Genomic DNA, 17817 nt, shown 5'->3' with positions numbered 1-17817 from the left:
GGAATTCTCCAGGCCAGAATCCTGGAGTGGGTAGCCTTTCCCTTCTCCAGGTGATCTTCCTAACCCAGGGATCGAACCCAGGTCTCCTGCATTGCGGGTGGATTCTTTACCAACAGAGCCACAGGGGAAGCCTCAGTCCTTCTTAACATCTGCAAAATCACTCACACGCACTACTAGGGTCCCAGATCCACTCAAATCCTGGCCAGGCCAACTAACACAAAGAAGAAATTGTCAATGTGTGTGTGTGTATGGGGGGATGTGGATGAGTAAAATATCATTTTATTCATAAGAGTTGGGACAGGGAAAACTCAAAGGCAGCAAGACCTAGCAATATAATGCAATTATAATTCTATAACAATTAATGATGCAACATATGAAATAAAATATAATGATATAGTAATTATAATTTTTAGGAATGAATGTTAATTACATATGATTTAGGATTATTAACATGATATAATGAAAAGTTTATTGGAGAGCATGAGAAAAAAGACATAACAAGTTTTGCTGTATCTTCATAAACCAGTGAGATCATTTTACTGTCCTTGCAGACCTAGAAACACTCCATGATAGAAATTGGAACTATGACTAAACTTGAACTTTACTCAAAGGCTAGTTTGACAAGATTTATTTTTAATCAAAATAATATGATACATTTTTTTCCTCAGAATTTATCATTTCTGGACTAATCAGGGAGTACAAATTCTTTGAAAAAATTTTATCTTTCTCAGGCAGATTTCAAGTACTTATCATGTTTTGTGCAGATTTATTATGATGTTGGAAAATATTTCTCTCAACAAGTTTCTCATTTAAATGATAGGGGAAAGCATATTGATTCACAGTACCATGAAATTATCACAGTGCTGTAAGAAAACATTACTTTGTTCATGATAGAAATATTAACTTGCCTTTTAAACTACTTTCTGGCAAAATAAAGTTCTAAATATAATCACTTTAGTTATTAAAAGGGTATTAGAAACACATTTTCTAAAAGTTTCATGTGGACACATTTTGAATTGAGCAGGATTATTTCTGAAGGACTTTAAAATATATTAAGGAAAAGTCCTTCAAGTTTCCTTTCTACTGCAATATAGTAAACTTGATTTTCTGACCACAAGTCAAAAAAGGTCTTGTGTAAATTCATGAAGAAGCTGTTCACGCAGTGAGGTAGAGGAAAGCATGTCAGCAGGAAGCAAATAACCACTCCCACTTTCATGATATTTGCTGGAGCAAATGTCCTAGTAACTGGTTTCCAGTTTTTCTCTATTTCTTTTTGACATGAAACTCTTGATACAGAGTTTAAGAGTTAAACTCTTAAGATTAAGATTGAGCCTATGAATATGGGGATTATGCTTTATAAAGGAGCTTTAAAATTTGGAAAGGCTAGAAGAATTTGGAAGTGAGTCCAAAAGAAGCTTTTCTTCATTTGGAAACAGGAAACTAGCATAACCTAGAGCATAGGGAGGGGTTTGAGGTAGGAGTGGAAGTGAATCGAGTTCACCAGGAAAATGAAAGGAAGATTGTTTTTAGAGATTCAAAATGGAAATGCACCCTATATACGGGCTGACCGATCAACTGCCAGCACCTGGATAAACTGTTTATGCTGTGGATTTGACTCTTGAGTGGTGGTGGGGGGTGGGGCATCTATTGCGAAACAAAACAGTTAAGGAGGAGGGACACATATTCTCATACCAACCCTCTGAAACAGACCATATTTCATAAACAGAAGTGAATTTTCAAACATGATTTGTACATGGCTATGCCAAATGGTTGGGCTGAATTTAGTACTCTGTAGCTTGGCTTCCTATCTTTCTTCGGTGTATTGACCTTGCCATTTACACATCCTTCATTTGCAAATATTTAGAAGATATTAGATATTTGGAAATATTAAATATTTAGAAATATTAGAACAAAAACAAATCCTCCACTTACTTTTCTGGTGCTGATATATTTAAAATTGTAGCAGGAACTTAACCTTCATTAGCTCATATTTAACCATTTTCTGTGATATTTATTGGGCTTCCCAGGTGCACCAGTGGTAAAGAACCCACCTGCCAAGGCGGGAAACAGAAGAGATGGGGGTTCAATCCCTGGGTCGATTTTATTTTCTTCTACCTTATAGTTAGATATATGCATTATTATATCGTTACATTTGTTATGGGTGTGAAAATTAATTTTCTTCAGGAGAAATCATCAGCCTTTAGTACCTTGGAAGATTTTCATTGAGAGAATAAATCCTAGGTATTCAGAGAAGCATATTATGTTCTATGCAATCTGTTCTTCATACAATTTTTTAAAGTGCAAATTACAGGTTATTAGCCCCTACGTACCTACCCTTTAAAGACATTAAAGAAAAATCACTCATATTAGTTTATGAGGAATGGCATGATCTACATCTTCATGTGGGGGAAACACATAGATGGAACGATAATTACTGTAACGTGTTATGATCCCCTTGGAATTAAAAAAAAAAATGCTTCAAATACAAAGAAATAAACGTCTAACTCCCTGTCACTTAGAATACTATTTTCCTAGATTTGAGCTTTAGTCTAACTCAGAGAAGGTAGTACATGCATACGGGTGAGCCTCACCCCGCTTGAAAATCCGTCCTTTGGGTTTTATCTCTTAGAATTCTCTAATATCAATATATAAATTTCTGAGGTGGGTGTAAATAAATTAACAGATTATTTTAGCTTTAGCAAGGTCTTTGGATAAATAAATAACAATCAAATTTTGGTGAGAAGGAGAAAAAGAAAGAAGCAGAGAATGACAGGGTCTCAAGCAGGCTTTGACTGTCAACAAAACACATGGACCCTGGGAAATAAAGAGAAGAGGACAAAAGAGGCGACAAGAGCTTTAGATAACTCTCATCTGCTTGTTAGTTGCGCCTGGGCCAGCCTGCTCAGACGGCACCTGTGAGCTCTCACGTGTCTTGGTGTGCGTGTTGTACCCCAAAGAGAAGTCGTCACTGCACTTTTCACTGCACTAATAGGCCCTTCTCGTGAGTTCCTCATTTCTGTTGAGAACAAGTTATCTCAGTGACGCATGTCTGTCTGTCCATCTGCTTCTTAACATATTTGCTGTAGATTCTGCCTCCATGATATCTCTCTTCTGTTTCTTCCTTTATGTTCCCCAATGCCAGAATCAAGTTCAGGACGTTATCACCTCTTGCCCACATTAACGACTGCTTTCTAACAAAAAGTTATTATGTACGCTCTCTGCTTAAATCATTCAGATTTTTTTTTTTTAGAATTGCCCTAAACTTGTAATATATCTGCTAAAAAGCATCAGTGACCACTCATTGACAGCAAACAAACTGACTGTAGACTTCTTTTTCTAACATTCAAAAGCAGTCACAGTAATGACCAATTTCTCTTTTAATCTCTTCTTCTGCATTCTAAGTAGCTGCCAAACTCATTGTTGTTTTATGATCATGTCCCACCAAATACTTCCAGGATGCAGTCTGAAATCTTTATGTTGCCACCACTTGAAGTATGCTCTTCCATATCTCGTGCTGAAATGTTGTTTCTTTGATATTCATTTTGGATAAATTCTTGATAAATCTTTCCTGGTATTTCTCAACCAGATGTGGCTTTTCCTTTGAATTATCATAAAAATATAAACAACTTCCATGCCAATCTTCATTTTTTTCTTTTCCATTATAGTGTCATTTTTTTTTTGTTTCACTTTTTAGATTGTAAACATTTTAAAGCAAGAAATAGTGTATTATTTCCTGTATCTTCTATATAGTCCATCTCAGTGCCTTATACAAAAATAAAATTCTGTAAATACTTATTAGATTGAGAGGAATGTGTCATTGATACATAAAAAAATTATGTACTCTGAATCACATGACTGGGAAAGAATATTTACAATATACATAAAGGCACACCTTAGAACAAAAGGTAATGCATTATTGTTTTCAAATTATTTTGCTTGATGGTAGATTAAAAGGTAGCATATAACCTTGTTGGTTCAAATGAAATGAAATCTTCTCAGAAGCATGGTTCTTTTGTTTTCAAATCCCTATATAAATACGGTAGATACACTTATGAAAAATTTCTCTGGCTCACTGAACTTGTGAAGTGGACTAATTAGATGTGTACATTTAATATATAATTATTATAATGTGAATCTTTGCTTGTTCATTTCTATCAACTGGAAAACTATAGAGATTTTTTTGAAGTCAGTGGAAAGTTCTAAGAATTTCTATCACATTCTCTCTAACAAAAAGGAAATATCTGCTAAAGTGCAAAGTACCATAGACATTTTAGTTGGCAGCTGAGCTTATTAACACTGACAGAAATGAAATATGTCATATTTTTAAAAATACAGGCATATAATATCTATGGCAAGTAACGTAGGGTACTAAATGCCTTCAATTTAATTCCTAAACATGACAAACTTAGAACATCTCCCCCTTGACCCTCCCTGAGTTATTTCTACTAAAGGTAAGGCTTTGATTTCAAATGTTGATAATGTATGATTAAGAAAATAATCTTCTAGGAGTTCATATTAAACAAAAAAAAAAGTTAAATATTCAGAGTTCAATATCCAGAATTATTCTGCAGTACCTAACTCATTTTATGATTACTCTTTACTATCTAAATACAAAGACAGTATCAACCTATGACTTTCATATCTCCTCCTGTCACACTAAGTCTTTTTAAGCTCTCCCCACCTCTTTTGCCTAGGGTAAGATGGAGAGGGGACAAGGGTTAGGTAGGAGAAATGTGTGCTTTGTGGTGAATTTAATCTTTTCTATAAAATAATAGGATCATATAATAAAGCAATAGGATTATATAGAAATTATGGATGGAGGTATATTGTTAAAAGAAAATTCTTCTATAATTGTTATAAGACATAAACCTGAAAAATCAGTTACTAATAATATATATGTTTCCAGTTAGTTTGTTAGGGACTTTGCATAGGCAAAATATTGTTTACAAACAATAAATTATTTTCTAATTTCACATACTCTGGAATGATGGTCAAAAATGTCTTTAAATCAGTACATTTTATATGCATGTTGCCATTAAAATATGTATTAATATCATCTTAGCAGCTTTAATTCCTTCTAAAAATGTAAATGTTTTATTTAACATTCATTTAGTTACTTCACCTCGATAGAATCCCAGCCTTTTCATAATAAGCTTCTTTGAACTAACATCGACATCGCACAAGTTTTTGGAATGCTTTCTTGAAGTCTTCATTAAAGATTGTATAAATCAGTGGGTTTATAAGGGAATTGAGATATCCAAGCCATGTCAAAAAATTTGACATTTCTTCAGAAATCTTACACTTTTCACAGACATTAACAACCAATTCTTTTACAAAGAAAGGAAGCCAACATATTACAAAGGCACCCAAGATTAACCCCAGGGTAGTGGCTGCTTTGCGTTCTCTTGTGCCTGAGATCTTCTGCCTTCTCCAAGATCTCTCATGCTTGAATTCAGACCTGGGACTTTTCACTGTGCTATGAATTTTATCAAAGTCCATTGATGGATCCGATAAAGACTTTTCTAGCATGTACGGTGTGGAGACCAGTCTCGTGCTTTTCTCACCACTCTCCAAAAGGACTTGGCCATTCATTTCCTCCTTGGCAATCCTGCTTGCTTGTCTCTTGTGGTATAACGTCTTTGCTGCCTTATATATTTTGTAATAGAGGATCAAAATCAATGTTAATGGGATGTAGAAAGCTCCAAATGTTGAGTAAATAGTGGAAACGATGTGGTCGTGTTTGATGATGCACTCATCCTCTTGACTAGTTCCTTGGTGCCTCCAGAATAGAGGAGGCATAGAGATAAAAATAGATATAATCCAAACTATGGTAATCATAATGCCAGCATGCCTGGGAGTCCTTTTCCTGGCATACTCAACAGCATCAGTGATTGCCCGGTACCGATCCAAAGCTATGGCAGAGAGATGCAAGATGGAACACGTACAGCACGTAATGTCAACGCTCAGCCAGATGTCACAGACCACTTGTCCCATAATCCAGCTCTCTCTCACAATATACACAATGCTGAAAGGCATCACCAGGACAGCTACAAGGAAATCTGTGACCGCCAGGGAGCAAATTAAGTAGTTGGCTGGGTGGTGCAGCTTTCGGGTAACAATAATTGCAGCAATCACAAGTGAGTTAATGGTGGTTGTCATCAGTGCCAGCCCGCAGAGAATGAAGGACACCAGAATTTTGGATGGCATTCTGTTTAACAGTTCTCCTGAGGTCAAGTTTTGATCAGATGAATTCAAGAAATCCATTTTTTTTGTTGTTTTAGAAGATTAATAGAGCTGTTGATACCTGTAACAGAAGAGGGGGAAAACAGTTCAGAGACGGTTTCTAAGATTTTTCTCTTCCTTGCTGAACACTGTTTGTTTGTTTGTTTTTAAGTATACATGTACACTTTCCCAGAATACTCGATGGATTTAAAAAATGGAGTTGAGGTTGCAATTTTCTTTTTCTTTTCATTTAATTTAGGAAATCCAAAGCCAACAGTAACAAACAATAACTTTAAAAACGTTTCTTAAAATAGGGCTCAAATAAAACAATTTTTATGAGTCAATTAACCTATCAGTAAAATCTCTATTATAAAATTGTGTTTAAAATCTTTATTAATCTTAGGGGAGGAGAGGGTGAGATGTGTGGAAAGAGTAACATGGAAACTTACATTCTATATGTAAAATAGATAGCCAATGAGAATTTGTTATATGGCTCAAGAAACTCAAGCAGGGGTTCAGTGTCAACCTAGAGGGGGTGGGATGGGGAGGGAGATGGGAGGTAGGTTCAAAAGAGAGGGGATATGTGTATACTTATGGCTGATTCACGTTGAGGTTTGACAGAAAACAACAAAATTTTGTAAAGCAATTATCCTTCAATAAAAAAAATTAAAAAATCTTTATTAATCTTAGCTATGTTTTTCTCTTTGTCTACAGAAAAACTTTGAAAGCACATTTCATTAGTATATATTTGTGTACTATATAATGTAATATAAGAAAATAGCATTTTAAAAGCAGTATTGAAAATCATAAACAATTTTGTACTTAGCTCAAAGTTATGTTGAGAACATTACCATTGGGCTTGTGGAGACTAAAGGATGTTTCAGTGTATTTTATGTCAGGATATAAAGGTTATAAAAAAGTAAAATAAGCAAGAATAAAATATTTTTAGTGTATTTCTGGCATTCCATGATCATTTTATGAAATTAGGAAATGTCACAGTGTTTAGTAGTCTTTGTGGAAATAAGTAGTTAATTTGATTTAAAGGGACAAAATAAAACTGGTTGGAACCAAATAACCATACAACACTGCCCATTATTACAAGGACATATATCACCTAAAGAAAACACTGAACAAGGTGAACTTGCCAATAAGAAAAACTCATAATGGCACACACTCTGAAATGGAAATTATTCTTTATAAGACCTTACTTATAACCTTATTTTTGAAAGGGAACCCTCCAAACTCAGCTTGAAATTTTTATTTCAGTTCATGCTGTTATTTAATTGCAAGTCAAATAAGAGCAATTAGAGTGTAATGAAGTAAGATTAATCTTTTTTTTTTTTTTGCATCAGCCCTTCTCTCTTTCTTTAACAATTCTTTGGTAACAAACCACATCTTTGGAAAAGACAGAGAAAAGATGGAAACCTGAGACTTTATTCTTGTCGTTATAACTATTATTGTACCTCTATATACCTTCTTTTTACTTTAAAATGGTTATGTTTCACTAATTGGAACTGATAGAACAATAATTCAAAATACTTGATATTTTTATATCAAATGCTTCTTATGGAGTGTGTGTATATATACATACTATAAAAACTTGGAGTGCAGCATGTTTTAATTTCCTACTTGTGTTTGAGTTACCAGTACTAAATTTAATTTTTCTTTTCTCATATTCATTGAAGGTAGGTGTTGATGACTTGCTCCCAAGCAAATTGAAAGGCATAAGAAATCTGAATACCTACTACTCATAAAATAAATATTGATAGCTGTCAGGATGTAACTGAAATGGAGTTGTATGTATATCTAAATTACTTATATCAACACTTAACCATTTGTAAAGGACAACCAAGACAACTCCAGATAAAGAATGGAGGCTACAACCTCCTTAGAAATGCTAAACCAGTGGTTCTGGAATTTAGTTTGCCTCAGAGTCACCCTGAGGGCTTTTCAAAGAGGTGTTATTGGGTCCTTCCCTCTGGATTGGAGACTCAGTAACACTGTCTGGTGACGGCAGCCATGAAATTAAAAGACACCTGCTCCTTGGAAGAAAAGCTATGACCAACCTAGACAGCATATTAAAAAGCAGAGACATTACTTTGCCAACAAGTTCTGTCTAGTCAAAGCTATGGTTTTTCCATTAGTCATGTATGGATGTGAGAGTTGGACTATAAAGAAGGCTGAGTGCCGAAGAATTGATGGTTTTGAACTGTGGTGTTGGAGAAGGCTCTTGAGAGTCCCTTGGAATGCAAAGAGATCCAGTCAGTCCATCCTAAAGGAAATCAGTCCTGAATATGCATTGGAAGGACTGATGCTGAAGCTGAAACTCCAATACTTTGGCCACCTGATGCGAAGAACCGACTACTGGGAAAATGCCCTGATGCTGGGAAAGACTGAAGGCAGGAGGAGACGACAGAGGATGAGATGGTTGGATGGCATCACTGACTCAATGGACATGAGTTTGAGCAAGCTCCAGGAGTTGGTGATGGACAGGGAAGCCTGGTGTGCTGCAGTCCATGGGGTTGCAAAGTGTTGGACACGACTGAGCAACTGAACTGAACCGAAGTCTGGGGCAGGCCCCTGAAATCTGCCTTAACAAGATCTCACAGGATGCTGATGCTATTGGTCCAAGGAGTCAGGGTTCTGGTTCCACGCGGTTGTTCCTCAGTGCTTTGTCTGATCCTTTCACCTCTATGAGTTCCTTTCTGTTGAGAGCAGCTCTGACATTTCTGCTGTATAACTCACTTAGCATCTCTCTTTCTTACATTCTTAATTTATTGCTTGCTGCTGCTGCTGCTAAGTCGCTTCAGTCGTGTCCGACTCTGTGCGACCCCATAGACGGCAGCCCACCAGGTTCCCCCGTCCCTGGGATTCTTCAGGCAAGAACACTGGAGTGGGTTGCCATTTCCTTCTCCTAATTTATTTCTTAGAGTTTCTCAAATAAATGATCTTTCTCTAGCTTTTCTTTTGACTATTTTGAATCCTGACTTCCTGCAGCTCTTGGACCCTCTGCCATAGACCTGTTAACTCCCCTTCTCCCACATCATTCCTACTCTTTTCACCCTTTTATGAGAGCTATGCCATATAATCATATTTCCTAGATCAGTTTTGCACTGCAGGACCTGGTAAGTAATGATGTGCTAGTCTATACCATCAGGACGTCCAAGAAAATCCTTGATGTGTGCTTTCAATTATCAGTGGACCTCACAGTCTAGTTTTTTCCCTGGAAACATCTTTAAGGGGTCAATGGTCACAAGTGAACTGCTTACTCCAAAGCCAACTAGACATTAAAAATATGGCAGATTCGGGGACTCCTCTGGCAGTGCAGTTGTTAAAACTGTGTTTTCAATGCAAGAGGTGCCAGTTTGATCCTTGGTCAGAGAACTAAAGTCCCACATGCTGTGTGGGGCAGCCAAAACTAATAATAATTTAAAAATTAAAAAAAAAATTAAAAACATGGTAGATTAATTTCTATACTTTTTCCAATCTCCCCCATTCTTTCATCATAAAATCTGCACTATATAGTCAATAAAAGCCTAAATATTTTCTTAATTGGTTAATTCCTTTGCAAAAGTGTTTATTTAGTGTTATGAGAATTTATTTAAAAGTGCTGACATTTTTCCATATTATAGGTAAAAATAACTTTCCACTTTAATTCTCCTGATAAACAGTTTTGGCAAAAGAGCCTCTTCAAGAGATAATCCTGAAATTACATTTTGAATAGAATATTAAACAAGAAAAACTGTTTGGAAATAGTTATGTGTGTTTCCATAATAAAAATTAATTCTGTAGGAAAATGGACCAGCTTAAAATTAGAAGGTGAATTATTTGATAATTCACCTGATTTCTCTAAGCATCACACAGTAGCATTTAAATAGGCTCAATAAAATGGTACTTAATGCTAAGGAAAAAACTCAATAAGTCATACAAATTCTACTGATTATATAAGCATTTTTTCCATTATTAAATTTAGAAAGTTAATTAATCTTATGATAATTGTTTTTGTAGAAAACAAAGAAAAGAGGGAAACAAATGCAGCCAATCACAACTGGGTTTCTTTTTGTCTTATTTTCTTTGCCACTTACAATGAGAATTTCAGTAAACCATCTATCTTCATTAATTCAGATACAACGTCTAATCAGATTATTTCTTATTCCTCCCTTCATATTTTAAGTTCCCACTGTGAGTCCCTGTGGTACTAGGAACCACCTCTGGGTTATTGCACATAGACTATATCACACATTTATTCTCAAAGTATATTCTGTATTTTGAATGTGTTCATTGGGAAATAGGATTATAAGTAGAGCCTGTAGTCTCACCATTTATGTGAGCCTTCTTCATAATAACAAAGAAAAACTTGCCCAGGCTTTACTCAGAATGAATATCTGCCGATGTATTGATTCAGCCATATGATACATTTTACTTCCCTGTTTATTCATAGTTTTTTAAATCTAATGTTAATTCATATTCAAGTGTCTGCTTAATCCTGATGTCCAGCTGTACTGTTCTCATTCAGGTTAAACTATAAGCTCATTAAGGCACAGCTTAATTTACTTTATATTGTAAACAAATGGCGGGACTATACACAAATAACTTTAATAATAAGATTGTAAAGAGGCAAAAAGCAAAATTTAATTCTATCAAGACTTTAAAAGAACCTACAACTTAGCTGCTCCAATTAGAAAAATAATAACAGTAATATTTATCTTTTCTGAGTATTCACTTCTGTAGAGACTATGCTAAGTGGTTTCCAGTCCTGTGGCCACTGCTGAGTTTTCCAAATTTGCTGGCATATTGAGTGCAGCACTTTCACAGCATCATCTTTTAGGATTTGAAATAGCTCAGCTGGAATTCCATCTCCTCCACTAACTTTGTTTGTAGTGATGCTTCCTAAGGCCCACTTGACTTCACATTCCAGGATGTCTGGCTCTAGGTGACACCATCGTGGTTATCTGGGTCATGAAGATCTTTTTTGTATAGTTCCTCTGTGTTCTTGCCACCTCTTCCTAATATCTTCTGCTTCCGTTAAGTCCATACTGTTTCTGTCCTATATTGTGCCCATCTTTGCATGAAATATTCCCTTGGTATCTCTAATTTTCTTGAAGAGTTCTCTAGTTTTTCCCATTCTATTGCTTTCCTCTATTTCTTTGCATTGATCACTGAGGAAGGCCTTCTTATCTCTCCTTGTTATTATTGGAACTCTGCATTTAGATGGGTATATCTTTCCTTTCCTCCTTTGCCTTTCACTTACTTCTCTTCTTTTTTCAGCTATTTGCAAGGCCTCCTCAGACAACCATTTGCCTTTTTGCATTTCTTTTTCTTGGGGATGGTTTTGGTCAATGCCTCCTATACAATGTCACGAACCTCTGTCCATAATTCTTCAGGCCCTTTGTCTTTTAGATCTAATCCCTTGAATCTATTTGTCACTTCCACTGTATAATTGTAAGGGATTTTATTTAGGTCATACCTGAATGGTCTAGTGGTTTTCCCTACTTTCTTCAATTTCAGTCTGAATTCTTTAATGAGCAGTTCATGATATGAGCCACAGTCAGCTCCCGGTCTTGTTTTTGCTAACTGTATAAAGCTTCTCCATCTTTGGCTGCAAAGAATATAATCAATCTGATTTCAGTGTTGGCCATCTGGTGATGCCCATGTGTAGAGTGTTCTCTTGTGTTGTTGGAAGCGGGTGCTTTCTATGACCAGTGTGTTCTCTTGGCAAAACTCTGTTAGCCTTTGCCCTGCTTCATTTTGTACTCCAAGGCCAAACTTGCCTGTTACTCCAGGTATCTCCTGACTTCTGACTTTTGCATTCCAATCCCCTGTGATGAAAAGGACATCTTTTTTTTGGTGTTAGTTCTAGAAGGTCTTGTAGGTTTTCATAGAAGTCTTCAACTTCAGCTTCTTAGGCATTAGTGGTTGAGGCACAGACTTGGATTACTGTGATGAGGGCATTATAGAGGTATGTGTAAAGTGTCCTAGAAATACTGGTGAGGAGGAACTAGTGATACTTTGGTGAAACAGTGGAACTCTCCCCAGGCTGAGGGAAAAGTATGAGCAAAATCAGAGTATGAGCAAAATAAATGCAGGATGTATTCAGACATATGAATTAGTTGAATGTGGATACTGCAAGGGTATATTAGAATCAAGGCTGGCACTATGGAGAACAGTGTGGAGATTCCTTAAAAAACTGGAAATAGAACTGCCATATGGCCCAGCAATCCCACTCCTGGGCATACACTCCGAGGAAACCAGATCTGAAAGAGACACGTGTACCCCAATGTTCATCACAGCACTGTTTATAATAGCCAGGACATGGAAGCAACCTAGATGCCCATCAGCAGATGAATGGATAAGAAAGCTGTGGTACATATACACCATGGAATATTACTCAGCCGTTAAAAAGAATTCATTTGAATCAGTTCTAATGAGATGGATGAAACTGGAGCCCATTATACAGAGTGAAATAAGCCAGAAAGAAAAACACCAATACAGTATACTAACGAATATATATGGAATTTAGAAAGGTGATAACGATAACCCTATATGCAAGACAGAAAAAGAGACACAGATGTATAGAACAGACTTTTAGACTCTATGGGAGAAGGCGAGGGTGGGATGATCTGAGAGAACAGCATCGAAACATGTATATTATCAAGTGTGAAACAGATTGCCAGCCCAGGTTGGATGCATGAGACAAGTGCTCGGGGCTGGTGCACTGGGAAGACCCAGAGGGATGGGATGGGGAGGAAGGTGGGAGGGGGGATCAAGATGGGGAACACATGTAAATCCATGGCTGATTCACGTCAATGTACGGCAAAAATCACTACAATATTGTAAAGTAATTAGCCTCCAACTAATAAAAATAATTGGGAAAATAAATAAATAAAAGTAAAATGCATTAAAAAAGAACCAAGGCTGGAAGTAAGGGATGATAGTTAACTGAGGAAGACGATAAAAGGGGTGGCAAGATAATGATAAGGACACTGGATTTTATTTTATATGCAATCAGAATATTTCAAAATGTTTAAGAAGGTAAGTGACAGGAGAAGGTCTGTTTTGGCAGAGTGAGGTGCACAGGTAAGGTGATAGGGCTTGATGAGCGCAGCACCCGCTTAGGGAGGAGGCATAATCAAGATTACAGAGCGCTCTTCTAACTTTCTTGAGGCTTTCAATTTCTAAGTCAAAGCTCTCTCAGTAAATATCACATTGGACTTGAAAATATGTGGGTTATCTTCAAATGTCTTTTGATATTGATTTCTAACATAAATCCACAGGCATAAGAACACAGACTCTGTATGATTTCAATATCTTTAGACCATCAAATTTTTACACCTGGTCTTATGTCTCTGGATATGTTCCATTGTCTCCTAGTTTATAGTCTAATTGGTTCATAGTGCTTTTCATGTCTGCTATATCCTTCTACTTCTCTGTATATGCCTTCTATTAATTTTTGAGAGTTTCACATTGAACCTCCAAGTAAAAAATCTTAATTTATCTACTTAAAAAATAATGTACAGTGAAACTGTATGTAACTTTGTTCTATAATTTTCCAAGTCTCCTGTAAATGTGTCATATTTTCATAATTAAAAAAAATTTTTGTAAGGCAAAAAATTTAAAAAAGAGAGTTGAGATCCTAAAAAAAAGATTATAGAACACTCTTTAGAATGTATTAGAGCTGAAATTAGGACCTTTATATGGTCGTTGGCATAAAATTGTCCTAGGTTTTGGTTATCCTCCACCAGTGCTCCACAATAATGGATTACATATCTCAGAGAAAAAAATAAATTGACTTAGGATTTGGATCAGGAATTGGGATGCAAACTCTGGTCAAAGGCCAAGGGAAGATGTTAGTGACAATGCTAGATCAATGCTAGTTTCGGAAAAGACAAGACCACAGAGGGCAACTCTATACAGAAACAGATCAGGGTCTTGATGAATTTAAAGAGTAGGTTTAATGCAGACTCAGGTTATTGTGCAAGGATGAAAGAAAAGGAGAGATTGCAGTTACTTTCAAAGCCTGAGACTGCAGAGTTTCAAACGTAAGAAGTGATTCCAAGGCTAGGATATGGAAATAGTAAGAACTGCTCTAACTCCTTCAGACCAGTAAAGACTTGCTTACGGAGAGCCCTGTGGATCTGATTTTTACAAAAGCTTTAGAGCACTTCTAAAGTCAATGACACATTACTCACATTTATGTGTATAAATTTTCTCTTCTATATTTCTTTATCACTGCCTGCTGGATTTGATCTCTAAGCCTCTTGAATTTTGGCTCCTGATATACTCTGCTCAGATTTGTCAGCTCAGCTTCATTCTTGGCATGAATAGTCACTCCTTCCCCACCACATCTTGCTTCAACTCAAATCTGCCCATATTCAACTTGGGTGATGTATCTGTGAATTCCCAGATGTCTGGCCTAGTCTGACTCTTAGTCGGTACATTACCTTTTCTTTGCTTGTCTGCTGGATCCAATTACTCCTGTTTCTCTCATATTCAAAATACATTCACCTTCTTTCCTGGTCTCCCAAAACTCACAATCATGGTACCAGTCTCATGTTTTGCATGAGGTCAAAAAGCAGATGAAGCTCCTTGAGGCCACAGTGCCTCTTGATTCAGAGACCTGTGAACTAAAAAGACAAGTTATCTGTTCCCCAATCCCCAATATAATGGTAAGTCAGGGACAGGATGATGGCAACAGACATTCCTTTTTAAAAAGATGAGAAACTGGTGGCTCATAGTTGCCACTGATCTGAAATTCACCCTGAGAAGTCAGAGTATTCAACACTGAGGGTTAGAAATGCACCTTCACTAGGCCCACTTGGGCTCTCTAATTCAATTCCCTAATCCACTGTACTCTGGATTTTAAATCTCCTCTCTGAACTGTTAACTCTATTCTCGGAAAAGTCTTTTCTTTTCTACGAGAAACAGTCTGGATTTACAGTTAAATAGACTTCTCGGCTTGCTTTCTGCCTATAGAAAATCTTTTCATTTCTATCTCTTTCCCCTTTGATCTAAGTTACTATTAAACTTTGTGTTTCCCTATGAATCTGCCTGGAAGTCACTACAAGCTGCAACATGCCACATAATAATTTTTCAAGACATTCTTCTCTGTACTTTGCAGACAGTGTGAGGGCTGTGGGATGACACTTAAGATTCTTAAGATCTTTCTGTCTAGTGCTATTATGGAAATCTCTCTTAAACCTTTCAGAGCCTTATTAAAGGACTTTATAGTCAGATCCTTGCTCTGCTTAACCCTTAGGCCATTCTTACTTTGAGAATCATTTGCTACCCAGAGATGTCAGTGGTAGGAAAAAGCTTTGTTTTCTTATCTGCAAGCCCTGGCTCACACATTTCTTCTAAATTTTGCTTGCAAACTTTAATTTCTGTCTTTATTTCTACACTGTATTATACACAGCTAAGAAACTGTCAATTCCCACTTTAAACATTCTGCCTGGAAATCCTCTTGGGCAGATGGACAAGTTCATGAATCACATTTTATCTTTCCTGGAGACTACACATCTACACAGTTTCGCTTGTTGCCCTCTTTCTAGCCTCTAAAACAGTTTCATCATCTCCTTTCCAGCCTCCACTAAAAGTTTGTTTGCTAACAGCCTCCTCACTCTTTTTTCAGTCTCTGCCTGCCAGCATGATCCCAAAGCCAATGTCCTGTGTATCAGTGCAGAGTTCCTAAGAATGAACTGCCCTGGATTGTTGTCAATCTGTATCGCTATAAACTCCCAATCCCTGAAATGTAAAGAAATAGAGGACTACATTTCCCAGAATCCCCTTCTCTAAGGAGTCTGATTTTGGAGTTGGGTAACAAGAGGAATTCCCGCAAGGTTTGGGAGGCAGAAGAGGGGAGTTCATGATTCTCTGAAGGTGGCTGCAGCCAGATGAATGTGCAGACACCGACAGCAGCTTCTGTGTGCTCTTGGAAACAGTCATTGGGAATTTTCTGATATTTTTGAGATCTAACAAGTTTCCAACGAAGCCTTTGAGAACTACCTACTTTGTGCGTTTAGGCTAAGGTGCTTCACTGTCTGCTTCTTTAACTGTATTGAACTAAGATTTGACTTCCCTGACCTCTTCCCCTTAGCTTTCCCAACATTAATGTAAAACCCATTATCTTCATTAAAATCCTTTGTTCCAGGAATATTTTGAGTGACTCTATTTCCCTGATCAGTTCTAGACTGATGCAAGCAGTTATTTTGCTAAGTGGTTATCAAAAACGAATAACTAAAGCAGCTTTAACCAAATCTTTAAAAATATTAAGAATATTTTCATTAAAACCTTTCATGAAAGCAAATTTAACCAAAATTTAAAAATTTTTAGAAAGAAGAGAGGAATTCTGATATTAAATTAAATTTACATATCTACACATTTCATGGTTAGAATGATTCAGGCTATGGTTTTCATGAGACACCTGCTTGTCAGTCCGCCACAACTGGGGAAATAGTTAAATTAAAATTCCAACAATGAAGATCCTGCACTGTATTCAATGGACACTGAAACTAGCTTCTAGGCACCTGCTGTAGAAGAGGAAGCAAAGATGTGCACAAACTCAGTATGCTGTATTGTTTCCTTCGTTGCTGAAACCTAAAGAGGAAGGAAGCTGAGTGTGTGTGGGAGTGAAGAGAGGTGGGGGCATCCAGGAAGATGCCGGTTGTGAAAGCAGTAAGAACTCATGTTTATTCCTGAGATTGACACTTCAGTTTACTGAAGTCAGTATTGTGAATAAAACCCACAAGTCCTAGAGTTAAACAGAATATCACTTAAAGACTGTCTTTCCTACTAATTTATTAGTGTGAGCGCAGGAGAACTGTTTCAACTTTCAGAAACTCAGTTTTAATACCTGCAAAATGAAGATAATAAAAGTGAAACCTTATAAAGTGTTTTTGAAGATTAAGTAGAAATCCTTTAGGTGCCTGACACCTAATAAACTCAGTGTTTATATATGTCAACTGTAGTAGGGGTCTAGGAACTTCTACATTTAGGATGATTAGAGAAATCATGAAATGATCTAACAGGGTAAAAAGTATTATTTTTATTTTTACCTCAGTCTATATCTTATGTCTAATATGAAGTTTTCTAATTTCATTAGAGGAAGGTGGTGTGGAAGGAAACAATGTACAATCACCATGAATGAGGAATGATGTACTCTCTCAATATTTCAGTTAAAATTAAAAAAGAGTAATATGTTAGCAGGTTGGAGAAGAAGTTTTTGAAAGAACATGTTCACCATCTTTCTCTCCTCTGGCCTAGCAGTTCCTCTCATTGAGTACTCAGTATAAGGTGAAAAGTTCACTCCGCAGTGACAATGGATATAATAATATCTTATGTAAGTGGTTGTCACCAGGAGCTAGATAAAGAATATGAAAATTCTGTACCCTTACTGGAAAGTTACTGAAAAATTGAGTTTTAGCTATATGCTAGATGTGAAGAATATTTTTAAAAAATTATTTCTCAAGTTAGTTATGTTAGGTAGTTAGAATAGGAAAAAAAGAGTCCAGAAAGGCAGTGGCTAAAAGACAAGGAAGGGGAAAGCCCATGAAAATAGAACAAAGGAAGGTCCGAGGACCGGAGTGAGGACCTCAGGTA

At 36.6% G+C, this 17817-nt stretch overlaps 1 protein-coding gene across 1 annotated transcript; it reads right to left on the bottom strand.

Moving 5' to 3' along the window:
- Positions 1–5077: 5077 nt before the first annotated feature.
- On the bottom strand, positions 5078–6298 carry HTR1F (5-hydroxytryptamine receptor 1F). The gene has a single exon (XM_043892994.1). The coding sequence runs from the start codon at positions 6262–6264 to the stop codon at positions 5164–5166; it is 1101 nt and encodes a 366-aa protein (XP_043748929.1). The 5' UTR covers positions 6265–6298; the 3' UTR covers positions 5078–5163.
- Positions 6299–17817: the final 11519 nt, after the last annotated feature.

The sequence above is a fragment of the Cervus elaphus genome, chromosome 31 (assembly GCF_910594005.1).
Source record: "Cervus elaphus chromosome 31, mCerEla1.1, whole genome shotgun sequence".
Taxonomy (NCBI): domain Eukaryota; kingdom Metazoa; phylum Chordata; class Mammalia; order Artiodactyla; family Cervidae; genus Cervus; species Cervus elaphus.
Note: the sequence above shows the minus strand (reverse complement) of the source record. Positions and strands in the feature narration are given on the sequence as shown.

Excerpts from the sequence above, each read along its gene's own strand:
- HTR1F (XM_043892994.1), bottom strand. The coding sequence starts at position 6,264 with ATGGATTTCTTGAATTCATCTGATCAAAACTTGACCTCAGGAGAACTG.